This window comes from Bos indicus, chromosome 19, assembly GCF_029378745.1.
Source record: "Bos indicus isolate NIAB-ARS_2022 breed Sahiwal x Tharparkar chromosome 19, NIAB-ARS_B.indTharparkar_mat_pri_1.0, whole genome shotgun sequence".
Lineage (NCBI taxonomy): Eukaryota > Metazoa > Chordata > Mammalia > Artiodactyla > Bovidae > Bos > Bos indicus.
The window spans coordinates 42,499,048-42,526,783 of NC_091778.1; the positions used below are offsets into that span (position 1 = coordinate 42,499,048).

Genomic DNA, 27,736 nt, shown 5'->3' on the forward strand with positions numbered 1-27,736 from the left:
AAAATGGATTTTCCTTATTGCTCAGCTAATACTCACCAAACGTGTTTGTCTTTGGTAAAAATACTGATGTTTTGTTTTCAAATAATGCTGTAATTTCTCTTCAAGTCTCAGCCTTTGTTTTATGCTTATGATTACATCACTGTCACTCATAAGACAATGTGACTATGGGATCATATTTTCCAAACCTTCAGTCTCCAGAATAAAATTATTAACCATTGATTGTCCTGTGTCTAAGCCTTCCTACTTCTTTTAGGTAATTGAAATTATAGTTTCTACAAGCAGTCAGATAGAAACTGATAAACTCCACATTCATAGGAATTCATAGATCTTTCCAGAAACTGGATCTCTCCAATTTCTATGATCTCTCTTGAACTTCACACATTCAGACTTGATGAAGCACTTATCACTGAGGAGAGTATGAAATCTCCATCCCAATTTACTGTATTTTGTTGTTAATATTAATAACACAAATTTAAAAGAAGGACTAAAATTCATACCCACTAATTAGGAAAAAAAGTCACAAAAATTTTATGTGTAACTGACATTTCTCTCTGAAGGATAAGAATCACTTCTTTATGGGTTATCTGAGCAGTATTTATTTCTCAAAAGTGGGATTCATTTTCAATTTATGTCATTTTTTATGTAACTACAACTTGTTTCCTATGAAAGGATGATATTAGACCAAAGAGCATGAGGATTGAATTTAGGAAAGAGAACCAATAAAATAAGAAACAGAAGCTAGGGAACACTTTTTTTGGATCACAGTCTTATAAGGCAGATTAGAGTTGGACACTACTTAATGACTGAACAACTGCAACAAAGGGAATGGATGATCAAGTGTCATTCAGTAGATACAAGTGCAAAGAGATCAAGATAAATTTCAGCAAAACAAAGGTCAAAACAATTCTTGGTGGTTTCCAAAAGTATGCGATTTTCCATTAGAATTTTGGAGTTATACAGGAGAAAATGAAAAAAGTGGTGGTCAAAAGCATATGTTATTGCTACTTGTGGTAGGTTTGTTCTTGCCTTCCAACCCTGAGTAGAAGCACATAGTTAGCTTTTATGAGGTGGAGGTTTGGTTTGTACAGCGATAGAATTACAGTAAAGAGTGATTCATGGCAGCATCAATAAAGATGTCCTCATCATGGTAACCATGACTGCAGGTGTGATGTTAAAGGATGGTTAGGGGAATCACTGAATGCTAGAGATCAAAAACTTAATATATCATTTTGTCCAACCATTTAATTTTATAGGTTTGGAAACTGACATCATTCTTTTTATAAATAGCACATGTTTATTGAATACTATTATGCCTGGGGCACTGAAGGATTATGTAGAAGGGAAGACCCAATCTGCTGCCTCATATCTTATTCTAGTGCACAAATTGGCATAGTACCAATAAGCCAGAGTTGAACATAGGAACAGGATGTTCCTATGGAGATGCAGACCAGAGAACAGACTTGTGGACCCAGTGGGCAAAGGAGAGGTTTGGACAAATAGAGAGAGTAGCATTGAAACATATATATTACCATATGTAAAACAGATAGCCAGTGGGAATATGCTGTATGTCACAGGGAGCTCAAACTGGGTGCTCTGGGACTGTCTAGAGAGGAGGGATGGGGTGGGAAGTGAGAAGGAGGTTAAAGAGGGAGAGGACATACATGGGCCTATGGCTGATTCATGTTGATGTATGGCAGAAACCAACACAATATTGCAAAGAAATTATCCTCCAATTAAAAATAAATAAATCTGAAAAAAGATTGATGTTGTGAAACAGAAAAAAAGAAGGAAACATTCAGCCTCAAGGTTCTAAATTGAAATATTAATGTTGTGGTGTGAACTATTTCTAATTTCCTCTCAGCATCAGTTGATATCAGAATGCTATGGAGTTTAGGATTGACTGCACTTTGGAGAGGCTGAGAGCTTGCTCCATTCACACAGCCAGTACACAGCCAGAAGAGATGGGTATAAAACTTCTATTCCTCATTCCTAGATCAGTTCATTTTATTTTAAACTGTGTTGCTTTCCAGGATCAATTAAAGTTAGTAAAACTCACTTGAGTTTTTCTAACTTTTCTCTGTTTTCTTCTAACATTTCTGTGTGATTTTAAACACACAGCAAGTAAGTACAAATATTTAAAAATTGTTTTAAGCATCTTCTGACCAGAAGAGTTTCCCATAGATCTGCAATTTCTAAGTATTTTATTCCTAGTTGTTTCTTGTTTCCTAAATTCAGATTGGTTCATTCTCCACCTGGGTTTCTATGTCTGCCATATTCTTTGTGTCTTTTTTATTCCATGGTAATATCTCAGTTAACTCTTACTGTGTATCACTTAGACCATGGCAGTGGTCTCTTGATTGCTTCTGTATAGTCATTATTATGTCTAGCCTTTGGCCCTTTGTTTTTATAAACATCTACCACAGAAATCATCCTTATGCCCAACTCCTGCCATGCCATTCCCCTGCCCTAAGGCTTTCAACAGTTCTTTGTGTTTGTTGAATAAATGGCATATTCCTTTGGCTAGTTCTAAAAGCACACCAACTTTCTAAAATGAGTTTCCATTATTACTTTACCTATATCCCACTCTAATCATCTCTGAACAACTTCTCTATACCTTTGTCAATACTGTTTGCATTATTGAAAATGCCATCTTCCCTGAGATCTGGACACCTAAATCTTAACTCATATGAAATGTTAGCTTCTTTTTCAATCTTTCTTGTTCTCCCCAATCGATAGCAACTTCTCTGTTGACAGTGTGTTGTACATTTTCATATTCTAATCATTGGTTAATTACTGTGAGTTTGTTTCATCTCCTGGAAATTCCTTGAATAGGGTGACATTAACCCAACTTTAATACAGTCTATGGTTTGCAGACAGTAGGCAATCAGTCTATTTTTGTTATGCTTACATTTAATGCAAAAAATAGAATAAGTAAAACCAAAGTTGAGTTTGCTGGGCCAAAAAAGAGAAGTTTATTAGAAAACAAACATGCTGCAAGACTTAAGATCTAAGAAGGGGAGAAGGAAGTTGTTACTATTACTTGAGAACAGCCCAAGCCTTAATAGATGAACCTGCATCTCCAGTTCCTAGTTGATGTGAGGTCTTAAGGGCTCAGGGCAAGAGGTTTGTCAGGTAGAGAAATGGGGGCAGAACTTTTTCAGACGGCTGGTTGCTTGCTCTGCGCAGGCAGTGCACTGCTCAGCAGGTGCGGCAGGTGGTGCGGCAGGGGGCGGGCCGGCAGCAGGTGGGCCGGCAGCACGGGGACTGCACAGAGATGGGCTGGCAGCACGTGGTGGCCCAGCAGCAGGGGCGGCAGACCACGGCCTGGCAGGACGTGGGGCAGCAGGTGATGGGGCGGCAGCAGCCCTCCTGCAGGCTGCAGGGGTCACAGCAGACCGGGCGGCGGCAGGGCTCGCAGATGGGGCGCGTGCAGCGGGGCACGCAGGTCACGGGGCGGCTCACAGTGGTCTGGCAGGACACTGGGCGGCAGCAGCAGGGGTCGCGGTAGCAGCAGGGCTGGAGGCAGCCTCTGCCACAGCTGAAGGAGGAGAAGGTGGGGCCGCAGCAGGAGACGGTCATGGTGGTGTGTGGGGCCGAGTGGGGTTGAGGTGGTGAGAGGAGTTGAGTGTTCTCAGGTGTGAGTGTCTTCCTCCTGCTCTGGGCCCTTTATATACCCTGGCCAGGAGATGATGATGCCTCTTGTTTATTGTTTGCTCAATTAAATAGAAATTTGTTTTGACTAATGGTTGCATTGTTGGTGACATACTCATAATCTCATTAAAGAACATCTGTTGCGTCCCTAAATATGGATGTATTCATGCTGTTCATCATCAAAATCTAAATACTCTGAAACATTGGAGGTGAAGCAGCTCTTGATGCTTATTTTGAGTAGATGGCATCTGACAAAACCTGGGCAAAATGGTGCTGAAGGGGCTACAATTTTTAAAGACATTAAAGGCATAAGAGTTTCTAGACCACTGACTAGATCCTACCCTTGACCCCCAAGAGATTCCCAGAAAAGCCTGCATGTGAATCAGACAGGTGTTAGACATGGTCTTTGGTGTGGATTCCTTGGGAAAACGTTTGTGTTTCGCTTGATATAGAGTTGGACTGCTGAGCACAGAAGAACTGATGCTTTTGAACTGTGGTGTTGGATGGCATTGCCGAGTCAATAGACATTAGTTTGAGCAAGCTCTGGGAGATGGTGAAGGACAGAGAAACCTGGCATGTTGCAGTCCATGGGATCATAAAGAATTGGACACAACTGAGCGACTGAACAGCATAGTGAAATGTACATGCCTTGAATAGTACTGCAGCTCATGTATTTGTATTGAAAAGGTTAAAGTTGACTTTCATACACTGAGTATTAGAATAAAATACCCAAGACTGACATCTATTTTTTTCCCCTTTTTTCCAGCTCACGTTGTGGCAACTCTGATTTTTCTGGTTTTTCTTAATATTGGTTTTCCCTGAGATATATTTTTTATACTTGTCTTTCTTGTGTATGTGATATGGAATTGTGTAATAAAATTTTTCTTACTATACTTTGACATGGTTGCTACAACTATGAAGTAATAAGGCAGAGGTTTTTTCCCTATATAATAGACGTAGAAAACAAACTTGTTTGCCAGGGGGAAGTGGAGGAGGAATAAATTAGAAGATTGGGATTGACATAAACACACCACTATGATCTGATCTGATCTGATATATAAAATAGATAACTAATAAGGACCTACTGTATAGCACAGGGAACTCTTCTCAATACTCTGTAATGACCTATATGAAAAAAGAATCTAAAAAAGAATGGATAGTGCTTGCTTTGGCAGTACATATTCTAAAAAGCAAAGACTTCACTTTGTCGACCAAGGTCCATATAGTCAAAGCAATGATCTTTCCAGTAGTCATGTACAAATATGAGAGCTGGACAATAAAGAAGGCAGAGCTCCAAAGAATTGATGCTTTCAAACTTTGGTGCTGGAGAAAACTCTTGAGAGTCCCTTGGAAAGCAAAGAGATCAAACCAGTGAGTCTTAAAGGATATCAACCCTGAATACTCTTTGGAAGGACTGATGCTGAAGCTGAAGCTTCAATATTTTAGCTACCCAATGTGAACACCTGACTCATTGGAAAAGACCCTGATACTGGGAATTATTGAAGACAGAAGGAGAAGAGGGTGACAGAAGATGAGATAGTTGGATGGCATCCCCGATTCTATGGACATGAACCTCGGCAAACTCTGGGAGATGGTGAGGGATAGGAAAGCCTGGCTTGCTACAGTCCATGGGGTCACGAAGAATCAGACGTGACTTGGTGACTGAACAACAATATTCCATTGTATATATGTACTACAGCTTCTTTATCCGTTCATCTGTCAATGGACATCTAGGTTGCTTCCATGTCCTAGCTATTGTAAACAGTGCCTCAGTGAACACTGTGGTACATGTGTCTTTTTCCTCAGCTATGGTTTCCTCAGGGTATTTGCCCAGTAGTGAGATTGTTGAGCCATATGGTAGTTTTATTCCTTCTTATTGAAGGAATCTTCATACTGTCTTCTGTAACGGTTGTATCAATTTACATTCCCACCAACAGTGTGAGAGGGTTCCCTTTTCTCCAAACCCTTTTCAGCATTTATGTTCGTAGATTTTTTGATAATGGCCATTCTGACTGGTATGCACTCTCACCACTTTCATTCAACATAGTTTTAGAAGTCCTAGCCATGGCAAACAGAGAAGAAAAAGAAATACGAGAAATTCAAACTGGAAAAGAAGTAAAACTGTCACTGTTTGTTGATGACACGATACTATCCATAAAAAATCCTTAAGACGCCACCAGAAAACTACTAGAGCTAATCAAGCAGCTTGGTAAAGTTGCATGATACAAAATTAATACACAGAAATCTCTTCCATTCCCATACACTAACAATGAAAGATCAAAAGAGAAATTAAGGAAACAATCTCATTTACCATTGTAGCTAAAAGAATAAAATCCTAGGAATTAACCTACCCCAGGAGGCAAAAGGCCTGTACACAGAAAACAATAAGACTGATGAACGCAAGTGAAGACACAGAGGGAGAGACACACCATGTTCTTGGCTTGGAAGAAGTCAATGTGAAAATGACTGTACTGCCCAAAGCAACCTACAAATTCAGTACAATCCCCATCAAATTACCAAGGGCATTTTTCACAGAATTCAGTTCAGTTCAATTCAGTCACTCAGTCGTGTCCGACTCTTTGCAACCCCATGAATCTCAGCACGCCAGGCCTCCCTGTCCATCACCAACTCCTGGAGTTCACTCAGACTCATGTCCATCGAGTCAGTGATGCCATCCAGCCATCTCATCCTCTGTCGTCCCCTTCTCCTCCTGTCCCCAATCCCTCCCAGCATCAGAGTCTTTTCCAATGAGTCAACTCTTCACATGAGGTGGCCAAAGTACTGGAGTTTCAGCTTCAGCATCAGTCCCTCCAAAGAAATCCCAGGGCCGATCTCCTTCAGAATGGACTGGTTGGATCTCCTTGCAGCCCAAGGGACTCTCAAGAGTCTTCTCCAACACCACATTTCAAAAGCATCAAGTCTTCGGGGCTCAGCTTTCTTCACAGTCCAACTCTCATATCCATACATGACCACTGGAAAAACCATAGCCTTGACTAGATGGACCTTTGTTGGCAAAGTAATGTCTCTGCTTTTGAATATGCTATCTAAGTTGGTCATAACTTTTCTTCCAAGGAGTAAGCATCTTTTAATTTCATGGCTGCAATCACCATCTGCAGTGATTTTGGAGCCCAAAAAATAAAGTCTGACACTGTTTCCACTGTTTCCCATCTATTTCCCATGAAGTGATGGGACCAGATGCCATGATCTTTGTTTTCTGAATGTTGAGCTTGAAGCCAACTTTTTCACTCTCCACTTTCACTTTCATCAAGAGGCTTTTGAGTTCCTCTTCACTTTCTGCCATAAGGGTGGTGTCATCTGCATATCTGAGGTTATTGATATTTCTCCCGGCAATCTTGATTCCAGCTTGTGCTTCTTCCAGTCCAGCGTTTCTCATGATGTACTCTGCATAGAAGTTAAGTAAGCAGGGTGACAATATACAGCCTTGACGTACTCCTTTTCCTATTTGGAACCAGTCTGTTGTTCCATGTCCAGTTCTAACTGTTGCTTCCTGACCTGCATATAGGTTTCTCAAGAGGCAGGTCAGGTGGTCTGGTATTCCCATCTCTTTCAGAATTTTCTACAGTTTATGTGATCCACACAGTCAAAGGCTTTGGCATAGTCAATAAAGCAGAAATAGATGTTTTTCTGGAACTCTCTTGCTTTTTCCATGATCCAGTGGATGTTGGGAATTTGATCTCTGGTTCCTCTGCCTTTTCTAAAACCAGCTTGAACATCAGGAAGTTCATGTTTCACCTACTGCTGAAGCCTGGCTTGGAGAATTTTGAGCATTACTTTACTAGTGTGTGAGATGAGTGTAATTGTGCTGTAGTTTGAGCATTCTTTGGCATTGCCTTTCTTTGGGATTGGAATGAAAACTGACCTTTTCCAGTCCTGTGGCCACTACTGAGTTTTCCAAATTTGCTGGCATATTGAGTGCAGCACTTTCACAGCATCATCTTTCAGGATTTGAAATAGCTCAACTGGAATTCCATCACCTGCACTAGCTTTGTTCGTAGTGATGCTTTCTAAGGTCCACTTGACTTCACATTCCAGGATGTCTGGCTCTAGGTTAGTGATCATACCATTGTGATTATCTTGGTCGTGAAGATATTTTTTGTACAGTTCTTCTGTGTATTCTTACCACCTGTTCTTAATATTTTCTGCTTCTGTTAAGTCCATACCATTTCTGTTCTTTATCGAGCCCATCTTTGCATGAAATGTTCCCTTGGTATCTCTAATTTTCTTGAAGAGATCTCTAGTCTTTCCCATTCTGTTGTTTTCCTCTATTTCTTTGCATTGATCGCTGAGGAGGGCTTTCTTATCTCTCTTTGCTACTCTTTGGAACTCTGCATTCAGATGCTTATATCTTTCCTTTTCTCCTTTGCTTTTCACTTCTCTTCTTTTCACAGCTATTTGTAAGGCCTCTTCAGACAGCCATTTTGCTTTTTTGCATTTCTTTTCCATGGGGATGGTCTTGATCCCTGTCTCCTGTACAATGTCACGAACCTCCATCCATAGTTCATCAGGCACTCTATCAGATCTAGTCCCTTAAATCTATCTCTCACTTCCACTGTATAATCATAAGGGATTTGATTTAGGTCATACCTGAATGGTCTAGTGGTTTTGCCTACTTTCTTCAAATTTACGTCTGAATTTGGTAATAAGGAGTTCATGATCTGAGCCACAGTCAGCTCCTGGTCTTGTTTTTGTTGACTGTATAGAGCTTCTCCATCTTTGGCTGCAAAGAATATAATCAATCTGATTTCGGTGTTGACCATCTGGTGATGTGCATGTGTAGAGTCTTCTCTTGTGTTGTTGGAAGAGGGTATTTGCTATGACCAGTACATTCTCTTGGCAAAACTCTATTAGTCTTTGCCCCGCTTAATTCCGTATTCCAAGGCCAAATTTGCCTGTTACTCCAGGTGTTTCTTGACCTCCTACTTTTGTATTCCAGTCCCCTATAATGAAAAGGACATCTTTTTTGGGTGTTAGTTCTAAAAGGTCTTGTAAGTCTTCATAGAACCATTCAACTTCAGCTTCTTCAGCGTTACTGGTTGGGGCATAGACTTGGATTACTGTGATACTGAATGGTTTGCCTTGGAAACGAACAGAGATCATTCTGTCATTTTTGAGATTGCATCCAAGTACTGCATTTTGGACTCTCTTGTTGACCATGATGGCTACTCCATTTCTTCTAAGGGATTCCTGCCCACAGTAGTAGATATAATGGTTATCTGAGTTAAACTCACCCATTCCAGTCCATTTCAGTTCGGTGATTCCTAGAATGTCGGTGTTCACTCTTGCCATCTCCTGTTTGACCACTTCCAATTTACCTTGATTCATGGACCTAACATTCCAGGTTCCTATGCAATATTGCTCTTTACAGCATCGGACCTTGCTTCTATCACCAGTCACATCCCCAACTGGGTATTGTTTTTGCTTTGGCTCCATCCCTTCATTCTTTCTGGAGTTATTTCTCCACTGATCTCCAGTAGCATATTGGGTACCTAGTGACCTGGGGAGTTCCTTTTTCAGTATCCTATCATTTTGCCTTTTCATACTGTTAATGGGTTTCTCAAGGCAAGAATACTGAAGTGGTTTGCCATTCTCTTCTCCAGTGGACCGCATTCTGTCAGACCTCTCCACCACGACCCGTCTGTCTTGGGTGGCCCCACACGGCATGGCTTAGTTTCATTGAGTTAGACAAGGCTGTGGTCCTAGTGTGATTAGAATGACTAGTTTTCTGTGAGTATGGTTTCAGTGCGTCTGCCCTCTGATGCCCTCTTGCAACACCTACCGTCTTACTTGGGTTTCTCTTACCTTGGATGAGGGGTATCTCCTCACCACCGCCCCTCCTGACCTTGAACGTGGAATAGCTCCTCTAGGCCCTCCTGCACCTGCGCAGCCACTGCTCCTTGGACGTGGGGTAGCTCCTCCCAGTCGCTGCCCCTGGCCTCGGGCCGGGGTTGCGGGGGTCGTGTATCTCCTCCCAGATGCCACCCCTGACCTCAGACATGGGGTAGCTCCTCTCAGCTGCCACCCCTGACCTTGGACATGGGGTAGCTCCTCTCGGCCGTTCCTACACCGTCGCAGCCTGGCATTCTCGGCCGCTGCCCCTGACCTCGGATGTGGGGTACCTCCTCCTGGCCACCGCCCCTCGGGCATGGGGTCCTCCCGGCTTCTGCCTCTGACCTCGGACGTAGGGTAGCTCCTCTCGGCCGCGCTTGTGTGTGGTCGCAGCCGCCTGCGCTTTCATTTCATGCAAAGATGGGCACAATAATGGACAGAAACAGAAGCAGAAGATATTAAGAAGAGGTGATAAGAATACACAGAAAGACTATACAAAAAAGATCTTAATGACCCAGATAACCATGATGGTGGAAACACTCACCTAGAGCCAGACATCCTGGAATGTGAAGTCAAGTGGGCCTTAGAAGCATCACTACAAACAAAGCTAAGTGAGGGTGATGGAATTTCAGCTGAGCTATTTCAAGTCCCCAAAGTGCTGCACTCAGTATGTCAGCAAATTTGGAAAACTCAGCAGTGGTCACAGGATTGGAAAAGGTCAGTTTTCATTCCAATCCCAAAGAAGGGCAATGCCAAAGAATGTTCAAATTACAGCAGAATTGCACTCATCTCACACGCTAGCAAAGTAATGCTGAAAATCCTCCAAGCTATGCTTCAATAGTAGATGAACTGAGAACTTCCAGATGTTCAAGCTGGTTTTAGAAAAGGCTTAGGAACCAGAGATCAAATTGCCGACATCCACTGGATCATAGAAAAGATAAGAGAATTCCAGAAAAACATCTACTTCTGTTTCATTGACTGTTTAGGTTTGATTTTGACTGTGTGGATCAAAACAAACTGTGGGAAAATCTTAAAGAGATGGGAATACCAGACCACCTACCTGACTCCTGAGAAATCTTTATGCAGGTCAAAAACCTAGAGGGGTGGGATGGGTAGGGAGATGGGAAGGAGTTTCAAAAGGGAGGGAATATATGTATCCCTATGGCTGATTCTTGTTGAGGTTTGACAGAAAAGAGCAAAATTCTGTAAAGCAATTATCCATCCAAAAAAAAAAAAAAAAAAAGTAAAAAAGAAACAGAACCAGGCATGAGACAATGGACTGGTTCAAAATTGGAAAAGAAATTCATCAACACAATATATTGTCACCCTGCCTATTTAACTTATATGCAGAGTACATCATGTGAAATGTTGGAGTGAATGAAGTATAAGCTGGAATCAAGATTGCCAGGAGAAATATCAATAACAGATGATGCCCCCCTTATGGCAGAAAGTGAAGAGGAATTAAAGAACCTCTTGATGAAAGTAAAAGAGAAGAGTGAAAAACCTGGTTTAAAACTCAACATTCAATAAACAAAGATCCGGCATCTGGTCCCATCAATTCATGGCAAATAGATGGGGACACAATGGAAATAGTGAGAAACTTCATTTTCTTGGGCTCCAAAATCACTGCAGATGGTGATTACAGTCATGAAATTAAAAGACACTTGCTCCTTGGAAGAAAAGCCATGATCCACCTAGACAGCAGAGACATTACTTTGCCAATAAAGGTCCATCTAGTCAAAGCCATGGTTTTTCCAGTAGTCATGTATGGATGTGGGATTTGGACCATAAAGAAAGCTGAATGCTGAAGAATTGATGGTTTTGGACTGTGGTGTTGGAGAAGACTCTTGAGAGTCCCTTGGACTGCAGGGAGATCAAACCACTCAATCCTAAAGGAAATCAGTCCTGAATATTCATTGGAAGGACTGTTGATGAAGCTGAAGCTCCAATACTTTGGCTACCTGATGCAAAGAACCAGCTCTTTGGAAAAGACCCTGATGCTGGGAAAGATTGAAGGCAGGAGGAGATGGGGACAACAGAGGGTGAGATGGTTGGATGGAATCACCAACTGGATGGACATGAGTTTGAGTAAGCTCTGGGAGTTGGTGATGGACAGGGAAGCCTGGTGTGTTGCAGTCCATGGGGTCACAAAGAGTCAGACATGACTGAGCAACAGAACTTAACTGACATATAGCTGTGTAATTTTAAGGTGCATGTTGTGATGATTTGATATATGTCTATATTGCAAAACGTTTACCACAGTAAGGCTAGTTAACACATTCTTTCCCTTACCTAATTGTCATTTCATTATTGTTGTTATGATGAGGATATTAAAGCTGTACTCTCAGAGTACCTTTCAAGTATACATTATGCAGTTGACTCTTGAACAACACAGGTTTAGACTGCATGGGTCTACTTATATGGAAATCGTTTTCAGTCATAAATGCTATAGTGACACATGACCTGTGGTTGGTTTCATCATGGATATGGAGGAACTGAAAGTACAGAGGAACCATAGATATGAAGTCTTGGATATGGAGGGCAGAATATAAATTGTACTTGGATTTTGACTGTGCAGAGTGTCAGTGCCCCTAACCCCAGAGTAGTTCAAGGGTCAGTCATAGTATTGTTAACTATAGTCACCATGCTGTACATTAGATCCTTGGAATTATTCATCTCATAACTGAAAGTTTGTGCCTTTGGACCCAAATCTCATTTCTTCTACCCCTCAGCCCTTGGTAACTACTTTTCTACTCTATGTTTCTTTGAGTCTGATGGTTTTAATTCCATGTATAAGTGAAATCATTGCAATATATGCTTTTCTCATGTCCAACTTATTTCATTCAGCATTATGCCTTCAAGTTTCACCCCTGTTATCACAAAAGGCAGGATTTCCTTATTTTTGTGACTATTTTATATATATACGTGTGTGTGTGTATGTGTATATATATATATATATATAATATAGCCTAATTAACAACTAATTTTATTTAGTCATTCATCTGTTGGACATTTAGGTTGTCTCAGTGTCTTAGCTATTGTAAATTACTGTTGTGAACATGAGAATGTGGAAATCTCTTTGAGATAGTGATTTCATCTTCTTTGGATGTATACCAAGAAGTGGAATTGCTGGATCATAGAGTAGTTCTATTTTCAGTTTTTTGAAGAACCTCCGAACTGTTTTCCATAGTAGCTGTAGCAATTTACACACCCCCCCCCCCAAATAACAGGGTGCCAAAGTTCCCTTTTCTCCATATCATCACACTAGCATTTGTTATCTCTTGTCTTTTTGAGAATATCCATTCTAACAGGTGTGAGGTGATATCACACTGTGGTTTTGATTGGCATTGCCCTGGTGATTAGCAATGTTGAACATCTTTTCAACATGTACTTGTTGACCATCTATATGCCTTCTTTGAAAAAATGTTTACAAATCCTCTGCTTATTTTTTAAGTGAATTGGTTTTCTTCTGTCTTTTGTTTTAGTCTGTTGCTATTTACTTGTCGGAGTTCCTTGTGTTCTGTGGATACTAACTGCTTATCAGATACACAGTTTGCAAATAGTTCCTCCCATTTAGTGGTTGCCTTTTCATTTGTAGATGGTTTCTTCTGCTCCATAGAAACTTTTTAGTTTGATGTAGTCCCATCTGCTAATTTTTGCTTTTATTGCTTGTGCTTTATTCTTCTCAAGGCACATTGTCTAATAATCAAATTTTCCTGTTGCTGGGGGTGAGGTGTCTTCATAATCATCACATTTTGGGCAAGGAGAACCTCTTCAGAGGATAATCTCAGGTAAGAAGACTCATTTCTCTACTCTAAACACTTCTGATCCAAAACTGTTCTAAGATGACTTTTTTCTTTCTTTTATAAAGATATACAAAGAATGAGAGGCCATGACCCCTTCAGTAAATAATTCCAGTGTTTTCAGCCGAGGATACTCATCCTACCCCACACCCAAGTTTCATTTCCTGGCAGAGAAAAAATGGGTCATGTGTGAATAATTCATACCACTGAGCTCTGTGATTTGACACTGGTGGCAAGTCATGTGCTATTTTCTGATGCCACTTATTCTAAAACCAGACAACACTCATCGAAAACTTTGCAACTTACCGACTATGTGTCTTTGGGCCATATGGGATAATAACAGATGTGTAATCAAGGTTGTTGTGAAGGTTAAATGAGCTAATAATTTTGTCAAGCACTAAGAACAGTGCCTGGCACTTAGTGTCTTATATTTATTGAGTTAGTAAATATATTTTAATAGGTATTGTTTCAGTGGTGCTTTATAAGCTCTAAATTTTGAATTTAGAACAAAGATGAATGGTGTTTGATATGGTAAGTAGCCAGTTCTCTGCTCCATCACCAAAAAATACATATTAAATAGGATTATTCAGTGGGGGATTTCATCAATCATGTAAAATAAAAATATCTTGAAGGAAGATATTAGAATTCCCTCTATTTGAGCACCAACCCTATGTAAAGGGGAGTCAGGCTACTGTAGAACAGATGAGAAGAACATGTGTCAGAATTGTGGATAGTGACACTAACCCTATAGAGAGTCCCACAGCCCATGCAACAGAGGGAGGTCTTAAAAAACAACCATAAAAGAAAAGGCTTAAAATTTAGACAGGTTCTTAGTGATGATGGACAACACATTTTGCATAATGAATGCTAGGGCTTTATTTAACAGTATCATTCAACAACCACATTATGAGCAAATTTTAACATGAAAAATACCATCTTGTGTTCTCAATTCTCAGTTGCTATACAAAAGGAGAAAAGCAATTGCACATGTAATCAAAAACAGCCAGCAATTTTTAACAATTTTTATTGGTACATATTGAAAGTGGACCTTACTTTATGCCATTGGGATGATCCTAAAAAGTTAAAATATGATTTCAATGTTTAATAATTTGATCACATTTTAAAGACCTCAGAGAAGTCCACTATTTACAACATAATGGCATACTCTTCTATATATAATAAAAGACTTCTTTAGGAGTACAAACAGATGCTCTCTAACTTATCTGCTTTAAATTCATTTAGACTTTGATAAATATGTTTTTAAAAAGCCTAGCATAATCATAAGAAAGTTTTAAATAATTTCCCCCAGAATAGATATGTTTTAATAGTCCATTTCATTAAAAGTAAAATGTGTGTTCATTTTTTAAAATAATTAAGAAACATATGAAGAAGAAAATATTAATTCCCAGTGACTGTTAGATTTTTGTTGCATAATGTTCCAGGTATATTTTTAGGTATAAAAACACACAGACACAGACATACAGAACACACTTTTTCTTCATAAGATAGTTTAATATTTTATAGCTTACTTATTTTTTACTTAAAAGTGACAGGACAATTGTATGCAGTTTCCTAATAGGTTTACAGTCTTCAACTATTTTTGGTAATGCTGATATTACGTATTATTTGACTTTTTTCTTATTTATATCTCATCTCCCTAAGTAGATTATAACCTCTTTGAAGCAGGAACTCTGTTTTATTCCTTTATCTTCCTTCAGGGCAAGTCAACTCAGTGCCCTATTCATAGTAGATATTCAATAAATACCTGTAGATAGGCAGTGATTTATTTGACTGGAAGATGCCATAAATGGCCAATTCCTGAGCATCAAGATAAGCAACTCTCAAAAGCCAGTGTGGATTTAATATCCACACTAGTTGACATTGTGAATAATAGTCTAAATAATAATCAGATCTGTAATATATAGAAGGGAGTGTATTACATGAAGAAGTAGTCATACTTGGTCACAAAATACAAAACAGTTCCCTTGGGCAGAGGAACGTGTTTCTGATCATACTAAGGTGAAATGTTTGGCCTAAAGGCTTAATATCAGGGACCTTACATTCTCTTGGGTCTTTTCTGAACATCAGTAGTTATAATTACATTAAGAAACATAGGGAGCTTCCCTGGTGGTCCAGCGGTTAAGAATCTGCCTTGCAATGCAGGGAACATGGGTTCAATCTCTGGGCAGGGAACTAAGATCGATGTACAGCGGAGCATCTAAGCCTGTGTGCCCCAACTATTGAGCCCACAGGCTACAGCTAGAGAGTCTGTGGTCCACAAAGAAAGATCCTGCACGCGGCAACTAAGACCCATGCAGCCAAATACATAAATAAATATTAAAAAAGAAAGAAACTTATTTGATCTTTCATTACTCATTGCTCTTTAACTTGAGGAAATTCTTTTTTAAAAAATTTTTATTTTTAACTTTACAATATTGTATTTGTTTGCCATATAGCTCTTTAACTTCAAAAATGGACAATTGGCCAGATGCTGCTCAAAGTTTCTTCTGCCTCTTTCTATGATGTGCTGCTACTGCTGCTGCTAAGTTGCTTCAGTCATGTCTGACTCTGTGCGACCCCATAGATGGCAGCCGACCAGGCTCCTTCATCCCTGGGATTCTCCAGGCAAGAACACTGGAGTGGGTTGCCATTTCCTTCTCCAATGTATGAAAGTGAAAAGTGAAAGTGAAGTCATTCAGCCGTGTCCAGCTTGTAGTGACCCCATGAACTGCAGGCTACCAGGCTCCTCCGTCCATGGGATTTTCCAGGCAAGAGTACTGGAGTGGGGTGCCATTGCCTTCTCCCTATGCTGTGCTAACAGGTGTCATTTCCGTGAATGAATACTCAGACTGGGAATATAAGTGGTAACCCGATGTAGACTCCTTACTGGTCACTACTGAAGACCATTTCTCAGGTGTTTGGTACCTACCCGTCTGAACTGTAGGCATTGGTGACTTGGAGACGTAGCTGTTCCTATCTTCGTAATCAGCTACTGTGTCTTATAAATGCCATTTACAATGATAATGAGGAAACTACCCAGATTTTGGCTATTTTAGAGAAGAACAAGAGGATTATTTCCTATCTTGCTTTGGATATCTCTGGAAAATAGAGACAGAATCTAATGAAAGGAAATATCACAGACACCATGATTTCTATGCCGAAAGTGTTAAGTTTATTAGAGAACCAACAACACAATATAGGAGTGAGCAGGGGTCGTGGGAGGACAGGATATTTTTCATCATTTGAAAAGGGTGCCGCCTAGTTTGAAGAGAGGAGGAATGGGCTTCTCAAGAAATGAGGTGGTTCTGCTGTGAAGCTGTGGGACAGCAGGATAGACCCCGCCATCTACCTAATGATGATGCGCGCCTAGGAAGCTCTGCTCAGCAGCAGGGGGAGGTCCTGAAGGTGCGGCAGGTGGTGCGGCAGGGGGCGGGCCGGCAGCAGGTGGGCCGGCAGCACGGGGACTGCACAGAGATGGGCTGGCAGCACGTGGTGGCCCAGCAGCAGGGGCGGCAGACCACGGCCTGGCAGGACGTGGGGCAGCAGGTGATGGGGCGGCAGCAGCCCTCCTGCAGGCTGCAGGGGTCGCAGCGGACTGGGCGGCGGCAGGGCTCGCAGATGGGGCGCGTGCAGCGGGGCACGCAGGTCACGGGGCGGCTCACGGTGGTCTGGCAGGACACTGGGCGGCAGCAGCAGGGGTCACGGTAGCAGCAGGGCTGGAGGCAGCCTCTGCCACAGCTGAAGGACGAGAAGGTGGGGCCGCAGCAGGAGACGGTCATGGTGGTGTGTGGGGCTGAGTGGGGTTGAAGTGGTGAGAGGAGTTGAGTGTTCTCAGGTGTGAGTGTCTTCCTCCTGCTCTGGGCCCTTTATATACCCTGGCCAGGAGATGATGGCCCCCACGACACATAATCATTTCCTTGTATTTGTTTATTCCTTCTGAAATAGCCTTGGCAAGGTTAGTAAGTTCCCTAGACATTTTTTCCAGATGCTCAAGTACTCATAAAAGACTGTTTTCCTTATTTAATGAAGACTCATTATATTTTTCTATTTATGGTTCAAATATGAATTTAATGACCCTGACTTCAAAGTGTCCAATTATCTTCATAATTCAGTGATGCTTTTGCCAATTGATGTTTTGATAACATGAGACTGGTTGTCATGTTCTTACTAATAGTGGAAGTGAATTCCCCAACTTATGAGTATCCTTTAACACTGTTAAGCTTCATGGGCAAAGCAAGTTCAGAAAAATACTATAGAGATATTTTGTTTGTCAGCAAAAGAAGAAGTTTTCTGTCTACTTTTTGCAGCTACAGGAATGCATCTTAGGTAAACTATCATCAGTAGCTTTCCCCCCAAGTTTTTTAGTGCTAAAATACACATAACATAAAATTTACTGTTGTAATCATTTTTTGTGTGTACAGTTCAGTGGCATTAAGTACACCCACATCGCTGTGCCACCATCAGCACTCTTCATCACCAGAACTCTTTCATCTTGCAAAACTGAAATCCTGTACCCATTAAACAATGGCTCCCCATGACCCTCTCTCCCCAGCCCCTGGACATCTTCAGTGTAACTTTAAAAAAATCTCCCCTTTCCCCCCTGACATCCCATAAATATTGTTTCCAACACAAATATTGGTCCTAGCTAAAGGACCATAGTCAAGTCAATTATCTGGTATCTTACGTGTAAAATGTGGAATATAAACCCAGCTTCTGGAAAGCACCATTCTACTGTTACTATGTGTTTAGCTTTTTTTGGTCTTAGGTACATGCTTATTAATTTCCATTAGTTGTATCTTTCCAAATCATGGTAAATTTTATGTAATTTTCATGATAGCCAGAATCATTGCGTTCTAACCAAATTCTAAGCATTATACTAAAAGAAATAAATGGATTAATTTATTCTTCAAAAAATCTTATGACACTAGAGAACAAACTTATGGTTACCAAAGGGGATAGCGGGTGCTGTGTTGTACTGTGCTAAGTTGCTTCAGTCGTGTCTGACTTTTTGTGACCCTATGGACCATGGGATTTCCCAGGCAAGAATACTGGAGTAGGTTACCAGGCCCTCCTTGGGGATCTTCCCCGATCCAGGGATTGAACCTGCCTATCTTATGTCCCCTGCATTGGCAGGTGGGTTCTTTACCACTAGCGCCATCTGGGGAAGCCTGGCTAGCAGGCAGAGGACAAATTAGGAGTTTGGGATTGACATATACACAATACTCTATGTAAAATATGTAAACAGCAAGGACCTACTGTATAGCACAGGGAACTATGCTTAATATCTTTTTTTTAAATTTTATTTTATTTTTAAACTTTACAATATTGTATTAGTTTTGCCAAATATCGAAATGAATCCTCCACAGGTATACCTGTGTTCCCCATCCTGAACCCTCCTCCCTCCTCCCTCCCCATACCCTCCCTCTGGGTCGTCCCAGTGCACCAGCCCCAAGCATCCAGTATCGTGCATCGAACCCGGACTGGTGACTAGTTTCATACATGATATTATACATGTTTCAATGCCATTCTCCCAAATCATCCCACCCTCTCCCTCTCCCACAGAGTCCATAAAACTGATCTATACATCAGTGTCTCTTTTGCTGTCTTGTACACAGGGTTATTGTTACCATCTTTCTAAATTCCATATATATGCATTAGTATACTGTATTGGTGTTTTTCCTTCTGGCTTACTTCACTCTGTATAATAGGTTCCAGTTTCATCCATCTCATTAGAACTGATTCAAATGTATTCTTTTTAATGGCTGAGTAATACTCCATTGTGTATATGTACCACAGCTTTCTTATCCATTCATCTGCTGATGGGCATCTAGGTTGCTTCCATGTCCTGGCTATTATAAACAGTGCTGCAATGAACATTGGGGTACACGTGTCTCTTTCCCTTCTGGTTTCCTCAGTGTGTATGCCCAGCAGTGGGATTCCTGGATCATAAGGCAGTTCTATTTCCAGTTTTTTAAGGAATCTCCACACTGTTCTCCATAGTGGCTGTACTAGTTTGCATTCCTACCAACAGTGTAAGAGAGTTCCCTTTTCTCCACACCCTCTCCAGCATTTATTGCTTGTAGACTTATGGATCACAGCCATTCTGACTGGCGTGAAATGGTACCTCATAGTGGTTTTGATTTGCATTTCTCTGATAATGAGTGATGTTGAGCATCTTTTCATGTGTTTGTTAGCCATCTATATGTCTTCTTTGGAGAAATGTCTATTTAGATCTTTGGCCCATTTTTTGATTGGGTCATTTATTTTTCTGGAGTTGAGCTGTAGGAGTTGCTTGTATATTTTTGAGATTAGTTGTTTGTCAGTTGCTTCATTTGCTATTATTTTCTCCCATTCTGAAGGCTGCCTTTTCACCTTGCTAATTGTTTCCTTTGTTGTGCAGATGCTTTTAATGTTAATTAGGTCCCATTTGTTTATTTTTGCTTCTATTTCCAATATTCTGGGAGGTGGGTCATAGAGGATCCTGCTGTGATGTATGTCGGAGAGTGTTTTGCCTATGTTCTCCTCTAGGAGTTTTATAGTTTCTGGTCTTACGTTGAGATCTTTAATCCATTTTGAGTTTATTTTTGTGTATGGTGTTAGAAAGTGTTCTAGTTTCATTCTTTTACAAGTGGTTGACCAGTATTCCCAGCACCACTTGTTAAAGAGATTGTCTTTAATCCATTGTATAGTCTTGCCTCCTTTGTCAAAGATAAGGTGTCCATATGTGCGTGGATTTATCTCTGGGCTTTCTGTTTTGTTCCATTGATCTATATTTCTGTCTTTGTGTCAGTACCATACAGTCTTGATAACTGTGGCTTTGTAGTAGAGCCTGAAGTCAGGTAGGTTGATTCCTCCAGTTCCATTCTTCTTTCTCAAGATCGCTTTGGCTATTCGAGGTTTTTTGTATTTCCATACAAATTGTGAAATTATTTGTTCTAGCTCTGTGAAGAATACCGTTGGTAGCTTGACAGGGATTGCATTGAATCTATAAATTGCTTTGGGTAGTATACTCATTTTCACTATATTGATTCTTCCAATCCATGAACATGGTATATTTCTCCATCTATTAGTGTCCTTTTTGATTTCTTTCACTAGTGTTTTATAGTTTTCTATATATAGGTCTTTAGTTTCTTTAGGTAGATATATTCCTAAGTATTTTATTCTTTCCGTTGCAATGGTGAATGGAATTGTTTCCTTAATTTCTTTCAGTTTTCTCATTATTAGTGTATAGGAATGCAAAGGATTTCTGTGTGTTGATTTTATATCCTGCAACTTTACTATAATCATTGATTAGTTCTAGTAATTTTCTGGTGGAGTCTTTAGGGTTTTCTATGTAGAGGATCATGTCATCTGCAAATAGTGAGAGTTTTACTTCTTCTTTTCCAATTTGGATTCCTTTTATTTCTTTTTCTGCTCTGATTGCTGTGGCCAAAACTTCCAAAACTATGTTGAATAGTAATGGTGAAAGTGGGCACCCTTGTCTTGTTCCTGACTTTAGAGGAAATGCTTTCAATTTTTCACCATTGAGGATAATGTTTGCTGTGGGTTTGTCATATATAGCTTTTATTATGTTGAGGTATGTTCCTTCTATTCCTGCTTTCTGGAGAGTTTTTATCATAAATGGATGTTGAATTTTGTCAAAGGCTTTCTCTGCATCTATTGAGATAATCATATGGTTTTTATTTTTCAATTTGTTAATGCGGTGTATAACTTTGATTGATTTGTGGATATTGAAGAATCCTTGCATCCCTGGGATAAAGCCCACTTGGTCATGGTGTATGATGTTTTTAATGTGTTGCTGGATTCTGATTGTTAGAATTTTGTTAAGGATTTTTGCATCTATGTTCATCAGTGATATTGGCCTGTAGTTTTCTTTTTTTGTGGGATCTTTGTCAGGTTTTGGTATTAGGGTGATGGTGGCCTCATAGAATGAGTTTGGAAGTTTACCTTCCTCTGCAATTTTCTGGAAGAGTTTGAGCAGGATAGGTGTTAGCTCTTCTCTAAATTTTTGGTAGAATTCAGCTGTGAAGCCGTCTGGACCTGGGCTTTTGTTTGCTGGAAGATTTTTGATTACAGTTTCAATTTCCGTGCTTGTGATGGGTCTGTTAAGATTTTCTGTTTCTTCCTGGTCCAGTTTTGGAAAGTTGTACTTTTCTAAGAATTTGTCCATTTCTTCCACGTTGTCCATTTTATTGGCATATAATTGTTGATAGTAGTCTCTTATGATCCTTTGTATTTCTGTGTTGTCTGTTGTGACCTCTCCATTTTCTTTCTTTTTTTTTTTTTTGTGTGTGTGTGTGTTTTATTTATTTATTTATTTATTTTTAGGCTGTTCAGGTATGATTTTTTTTTTTAATTTCCTGACTTTTTTTTTTTATTTTTTTTTAATTTTTATTTAATTAGTATACATGTGTTCCCCATTCTGAACCCTCCTCCCTCCTCCCTCCCCACACCATCCCTCTGGGTCGTCCCAGTGCACCAGCCCCAAGCATCCAGCATCGTGCATTGAACCTGGACTGGCATCTCGTTTCATACATGACGTTTCACATGTTTCAATGCCATTCTCCCAAATCATCCCACCCTCTCCCTCTCCCACAGAGTCCATAAGACTGTTCTATACATCAGTGTCTCTTTTGCTGTCTCGTATACAGGGTTATCGTTACCATCTTTCTAAATTCCATATATATGCGTTAGTATACTGTATTGGTGTTTTTCCTTCTGGCTTACTTCACTCTGTATAATAGGCTCCAGTTTCATCCACCTCATTAGAACTGATTCAAATGTATTCTTTTTAATGGCTGAGTAATACTCCATTGTGTATATGTACCACAGCTTTCTTATCCATTCATCTGCTGATGGACATCTAGGTTGCTTCCATGTCCTGGCTATTATAAACAGTGCTGCGATAAACATTGGGGTACATGTATCTCTTTCCCTTCTGGTTTCCTCAGTGTGTATGCCCAGCAGTGGGATTGCTGGATCATAAGGCAGTTCTATTTCCAGTTTTTTAAGGAATCTCCACACTGTTCTCCATAGTGGCTGTACTAGTTTGCATTCCCACCAACAGTGTAAGAGGGTTCCCTTTTCTCCACACCCTCTCCAGCATTTATTATTTGTAGACTTATGGATCGCAGCCATTCTGACTGGTGTGAAATGGTACCTCATAGTGGTTTTGATTTGCATTTCTCTGATAATGAGTGATGTTGAGCATCTTTTCATGTGTTTGTTAGCCATCTGTATGTCTTCTTTGGAGAAATGTCTATTTAGATCTTTGGCCCATTTTTTGATTGGGTCATTTATTTTTCTGGAGTTGAGCTGTAGGAGTTGCTTGTATATTTTTGAGATTAGTTGTTTGTCGGTTGCTTCATTTGCTATTATTTTCTCCCATTCTGAAGGCTGTCTTTTCACCTTGCTAATAGTTTCCTTTGATGTGCTGAAGCTTTTAAGTTTAATTAGGTCCCATTTGTTTATTTTTGCTTTTATTTCCAATATTCTGGGAGGTGGGTCATAGAGGATCCTGCTGTGATGTATGTCAGAGAGTGTTTTGCCTATGTTCTCCTCTAGGAGTTTTATAGTTTCTGGTCTTACGTTGAGATCTTTAATCCATTTTGAGTTTATTTTTGTATATGGTGTTAGAAAGTGTTCTAGTTTCATTCTTTTACAAGTGGTTGACCAGATTTCCCAGCACCACTTGTTAAAGAGATTGTCTTTAATCCATTGTATATTCTTGCCTCCTTTGTCAAAGATAAGGTGTCCATATGTGCGTGGATTTATCTCTGGGCTTTCTATTTTGTTCCATTGATCTATATTTCTGTCTTTGTGCCAGTACCATACTGTCTTGATAACTGTGGCTTTGTAGTAGAGCCTGAAGTCAGGTAGGTTGATTCCTCCAGTTCCATTTTTCTTTGTCAAGATCGCTTTGGCTATTCGAGGTTTTTTGTATTTCCATACAAATTGTGAAATTATTTGTTCTAGCTCTGTGAAGAATACTGTTGGTAGCTTGATAGGGATTGCATTGAATCTATCCATTTTCATTTCTAATTTTATTGATTTGATTTTTCTCCCTTTGTTTCTTGATGAGTCTGGCTAATGGTTTGTCAATTTTATTTATCCTTTCAAAGAACCAGCTTTTGGTTTTGTTGATTTTTGCTATGGTCTCTTTTGTTTCTTTTGCATTTATTTCTGCCCTAATTTTTAAGATTTCTTTCCTTCTACTAACCCTGGGGTTCTTCATTTCTTCCTTTTCTAGTTGCTTTAGGTGTAGGGTTAGGTTATTTATTTGACTTTTTTCTTGTTTCTTGAGGTATGCCTGTATTGCTACGAACTTTCCCCTTAGGACTGCTTTTAAAGTGTCCCACAGGTTTTGAGTTGTTGTGTTTTCATTTTCATTAGTTTCTATGCAAATTTTGATTTCTTTTTTGGTTTCTCCTGTGATTTGTTGGTTATTCAGCAGCGTGTTGTTCATCCTCCATATGTTGGAATTTTTTATAGTTTTTCTCCTGTAATTGAGATCTAATCTTACTGCATTGTGGTCAGAAAAGATGCTTGGAATGATTTCTATTTTTTTGAATTTACCAAGGCTAGCTTTATGGCCCAGGATGTGATCTATCCTGGAGAAGGTTCCATGTGTGCTTGAGAAAAAGGTGAAATTCATTGTTTTGGGATGAAATGTCCTATAGATATCAATTAGGTCTAACTGGTCTATTGTATCGTTTAACGTTTGTGTTTCCTTGTTAATTTTCTGTTTAGTTGATCTATCCATAGGTGTGAGTGGGGTATTAAAGTCTCCCACTATTATTGTGTTATTGTTAATTTCTCCTTTCATACTTGTTAGCATTTGTCTTACATATTGTGGCGCTCCTGTGTTGGGTGCATATATATTTATAATTGTTATATCTTCTTCTTGGATTGATCCTTTGATCAGTATGTAGTGACCTTCTTTGTCTCTTTTCACAGCCTTTGTTTTAAAGTCTATTTTATCTGATATGAGTATTGCTACTCCTGCTTTCTTTTGGTCCCTATTTGCATGGAAAATCTTTTTCCAGCCCTTCACTTTCAGTCTGTATGTGTCCCCTGTTTTGAGGTGGGTCTCTTGTAGACAACATATGTAGGGGTCTTGTTTTTGTATCCATTTGGCCAGTCTTTGTCTTTTGGTTGGGGCATTCAACCCATTTACGTTTAAGGTAATTGCTGATAAGTATGATCCCGTTGCCATTTACTTTATTGTTTTGGGTTCGAGTTTATACACCATTTTTGTGTTTCCTGTCTAGAGAATATCCTTTAGTATTTGTTGGAGAGCTGGTTTGGTGGTGCTGAATTCTCTCAGCTTTTGCTTGTCTGAGAAGCTTTTGATTTCTCCTTCATATTTGAATGAGATCCTTGCTGGGTACAATAATCTGGGCTGTAGGTTATTTTCTTTCATCATTTTAAGTATGTCTTGCCATTCCCTCCTGGCTTGAAGAGTTTCTATTGAAAGATCAGCTGTTATCCTTATGGGAATTCCCTTGTGTGTTATTTGTTGTTTTTCCCTTGCTGCTTTTAATATTTATTCTTTGTGTTTGGTCTTTGTTAATTTGATTAATATGTGTCTTGGGGTGTTTCACCTTGGGTTTATCCTGTTTGGGACTCTCTGGGTTTCTTGGACTTGGGTGATTATTTCCTTCCCCATTTTAGGGAAGTTTTCAACTATTATCTCCTCAAGTATTTTCTCATGGTCTTTCTTTTTGTCTTCTTCTTCTGGGATCCCTATGATTCGAATGTTGTAGCGTTTAATATTGTCCTGGAGGTCTCTGAGATTGTCCTCATTTCTTTTAATTTGTTTTTCTTTTGTCCTCTCTGATTCATTTATTTCTACCATTCTATCTTCTAATTCACTAATCCTATCTTCTGCCTCTGTTATTCTACTATTTGTTGCCTCCAGAGTGTTTTTAATTTCATTTATTGCATTATTCATTATATATTGACTCTCTTTTATTTCTTCTAGGTCCTTGTTAAACCTTTCTTGCATCTTCTCAATCTTTGTCTCCAAGCTATTTATCTGTGATTCCATTTTGATTTCAAGATTTTGGATCAATTTCACTATCATTATTTGGAATTCTTTATCAGGTAGATTCCCTATCTCTTCCTCTTTTGTTTGGTTTGGTGGGCATTTATCCTGTTCCTTTATCTGCTGGGTATTCCTCTGTCTCTTCATCTTGTTTAGATTGCTGAGTTTGGGGTGTCCTTTCTGTATTCTGGCAGTTTGTGGAGTTCTCTTTATTGTGGCGTTTCCTTGCTCTGTGTGGGTTTGTACAGGTGGCTTGTCAAGGTTTCTTGGTTAGGGAAGCTGTGTCGGTGTTCTGGTGGGTGAAACTGTATTTCTTCACTCTCCTTTCGAAGACTTGGGTTGCTTTTCTGGGTGCCTGATGTCCTCTGCCGGCATTCAGAAGTTGTTTTGTGGAATTGACTTGGCGTTTAAATGTTCTTTTGATGAATTTGTGGGGGAGAAAGTGTTCTCCCCATCCTACTCCTCCGCCATCTTAGCTCCTCCCCCTGCTTAATATCTTATAATAACTTATAAGGGAAAGTAATCTGAAAAAGAATATATATATATATATATGTGTGTGTGTGTGTGTGTGTGTAATTGGACTGCTTTGCTGTACTCTTGAAAATGATAGAACATTGTAAATTAATACTTCAAAAAAAAAGAAATCCTATGAGGCAGTTATTGTTATATCTCTTATTTCACGCATAAAGCCAGATAAGTGACTTGCCTAAAGCCATCTGCTAGTGTTGGAGCCAGTAGTTATTCCAGCAGTTATTAGTTATTCCAATCTATGGCAACATTGTAAGCCTAAGGAGTTGAAGAATGAAATTGTGGAAACCTCATTTCCTGTCAATAAGGAATTTCTGCTTTATTTAGGAATTTTAATGACAAATTATTTTTTAAATTGTTGTGTGTGAAATGGCTAAATTTGAGAGTTATCTGGAAGAACTCTATGTCTTAATTAGTATCCTCAGGAATGTGAGGAATTATCTCCCACAGAGCCTTCTCAGAATTCCAAAACACACTTTAAGGAAAAAGTATTAAAGTTGGACATAGTTGAGTGATCTTGAGGCACTATCAACAGAACCACCATCTAGATGAAGGTAGCAGCCTGCCAGCATGATGAACCCCCCAGGTATAGGTCCCACAGCCCTAGGTGGTCTCAAGCCTGCTTTGCCTTTACCCTGCTGTCTCTTGCTTCAGTGTCCCCTCATGTACCAGGCTTCCTTCTGCTTACAGACCCCTTGTGATGTTCAATTATTTCAAATTGTCAGGGTCTGCAGGAAAATCATGTCACTCAGCAGTTTTGTTTTTTTTTTCCCTCTGCCTCTGGATTTGCTTGGTTCTGACCCGTGCTTTACAATCAAGTCTGTTCTAGATCTGTGACTGAAGGCTGCAATTTAAGCCTTCTTTTCAAGCATTCTGCCCACAGAATCCCTTGCAGGCTTATCCAGACCTGCACCAGCCACTGTGGCTGGCCAGGGTGTGGTGTTACAGTGCAACAAACATGATCCAATAATAATGATGAGCTTGGGATCAAACAGGACATTCTACATCTGAGAAAACACTACAAGATGAGCAAGTCTCTAGAAGGTTAAGGAGGAAAATTCTGAAAAAAGGAAAACAAAGTGTAGTGAGAGAATTTATTAATTTTTAAAATTATTAATAAAAAACAACGATCAAGAATATATAGATAGAAACTGGAGTTTTGAACTGTCAACCAGTAAATTGTCAGATACTTTGACCACCTGATACGAACAGCTGACTCATTGGAAAAGACCCTGATGCTAGGGAAAGATTGGAAGCAAAAGAAGAGGGAGAAGAGGGAGGCAGAGGACGAGACAGTTAAGTAGCATCACTGACTCAATGGACATGCATTTGAGCAAGGACAGGGAAGTCTAGTGTGCTGTAATCCATGGGGTCACAAAGAGTCGGACATGACTTAGCGACTGAACAACAAAAGCGTCAAACTTAATTAAGAGGAAATTCCATTGTACATACTGACAATGTAAAGGTTTTAAAAATAATGAGCTACTTGTTGAGAAAACTTTATTCCAAGAAAACTACTTCTCTTTAAGCTGTGGCTTCTTGTTTTACTATAAGAATGCACATGTCCAGCCTGAGAAGAGAACTGGGGTGTAATGAAATCTTTCTGTCTTCCAACCCTTAGAATTTATTCATTCAATTATGTAGTAATTAATTTCTGATGATATACTATGTGTCAAGTATTGTGCTGATCAATGGGAATCCAGCAGTGAACAAAGTCAGTCAAGATCTGGGTCTTCACAAAGATTTCCTTGCCTGATTCCTGTAGCTGGGCAGGTAGATGAGACCAGGTGTATAAACAGCATATTCCAAAAACTCTTTAAGATCAGATGTCAGGAAGTCAATACATTATTTCTCAGGATAA

General features: G+C 39.8%; 2 protein-coding genes across 2 annotated transcripts; both read right to left on the reverse strand.

Annotated features, from left to right (window-relative positions):
* Positions 1–3,098: 3,098 nt before the first annotated feature.
* KRTAP2-1 (keratin associated protein 2-1) lies at positions 3,099–3,626 on the reverse strand. Its single transcript, XM_019980785.2, has one exon. The coding sequence runs from the start codon at positions 3,577–3,579 to the stop codon at positions 3,199–3,201; it is 381 nt and encodes a 126-aa protein (XP_019836344.1). The 5' UTR covers positions 3,580–3,626; the 3' UTR covers positions 3,099–3,198.
* Positions 3,627–16,597: 12,971 nt separating this feature from the next.
* On the reverse strand, positions 16,598–17,127 carry LOC109573546 (keratin, high-sulfur matrix protein, IIIA3). The gene has a single exon (XM_019980791.2). The coding sequence runs from the start codon at positions 17,078–17,080 to the stop codon at positions 16,682–16,684; it is 399 nt and encodes a 132-aa protein (XP_019836350.2). The 5' UTR covers positions 17,081–17,127; the 3' UTR covers positions 16,598–16,681.
* Between the last annotated feature and the right edge of the window lie 10,609 nt (positions 17,128–27,736).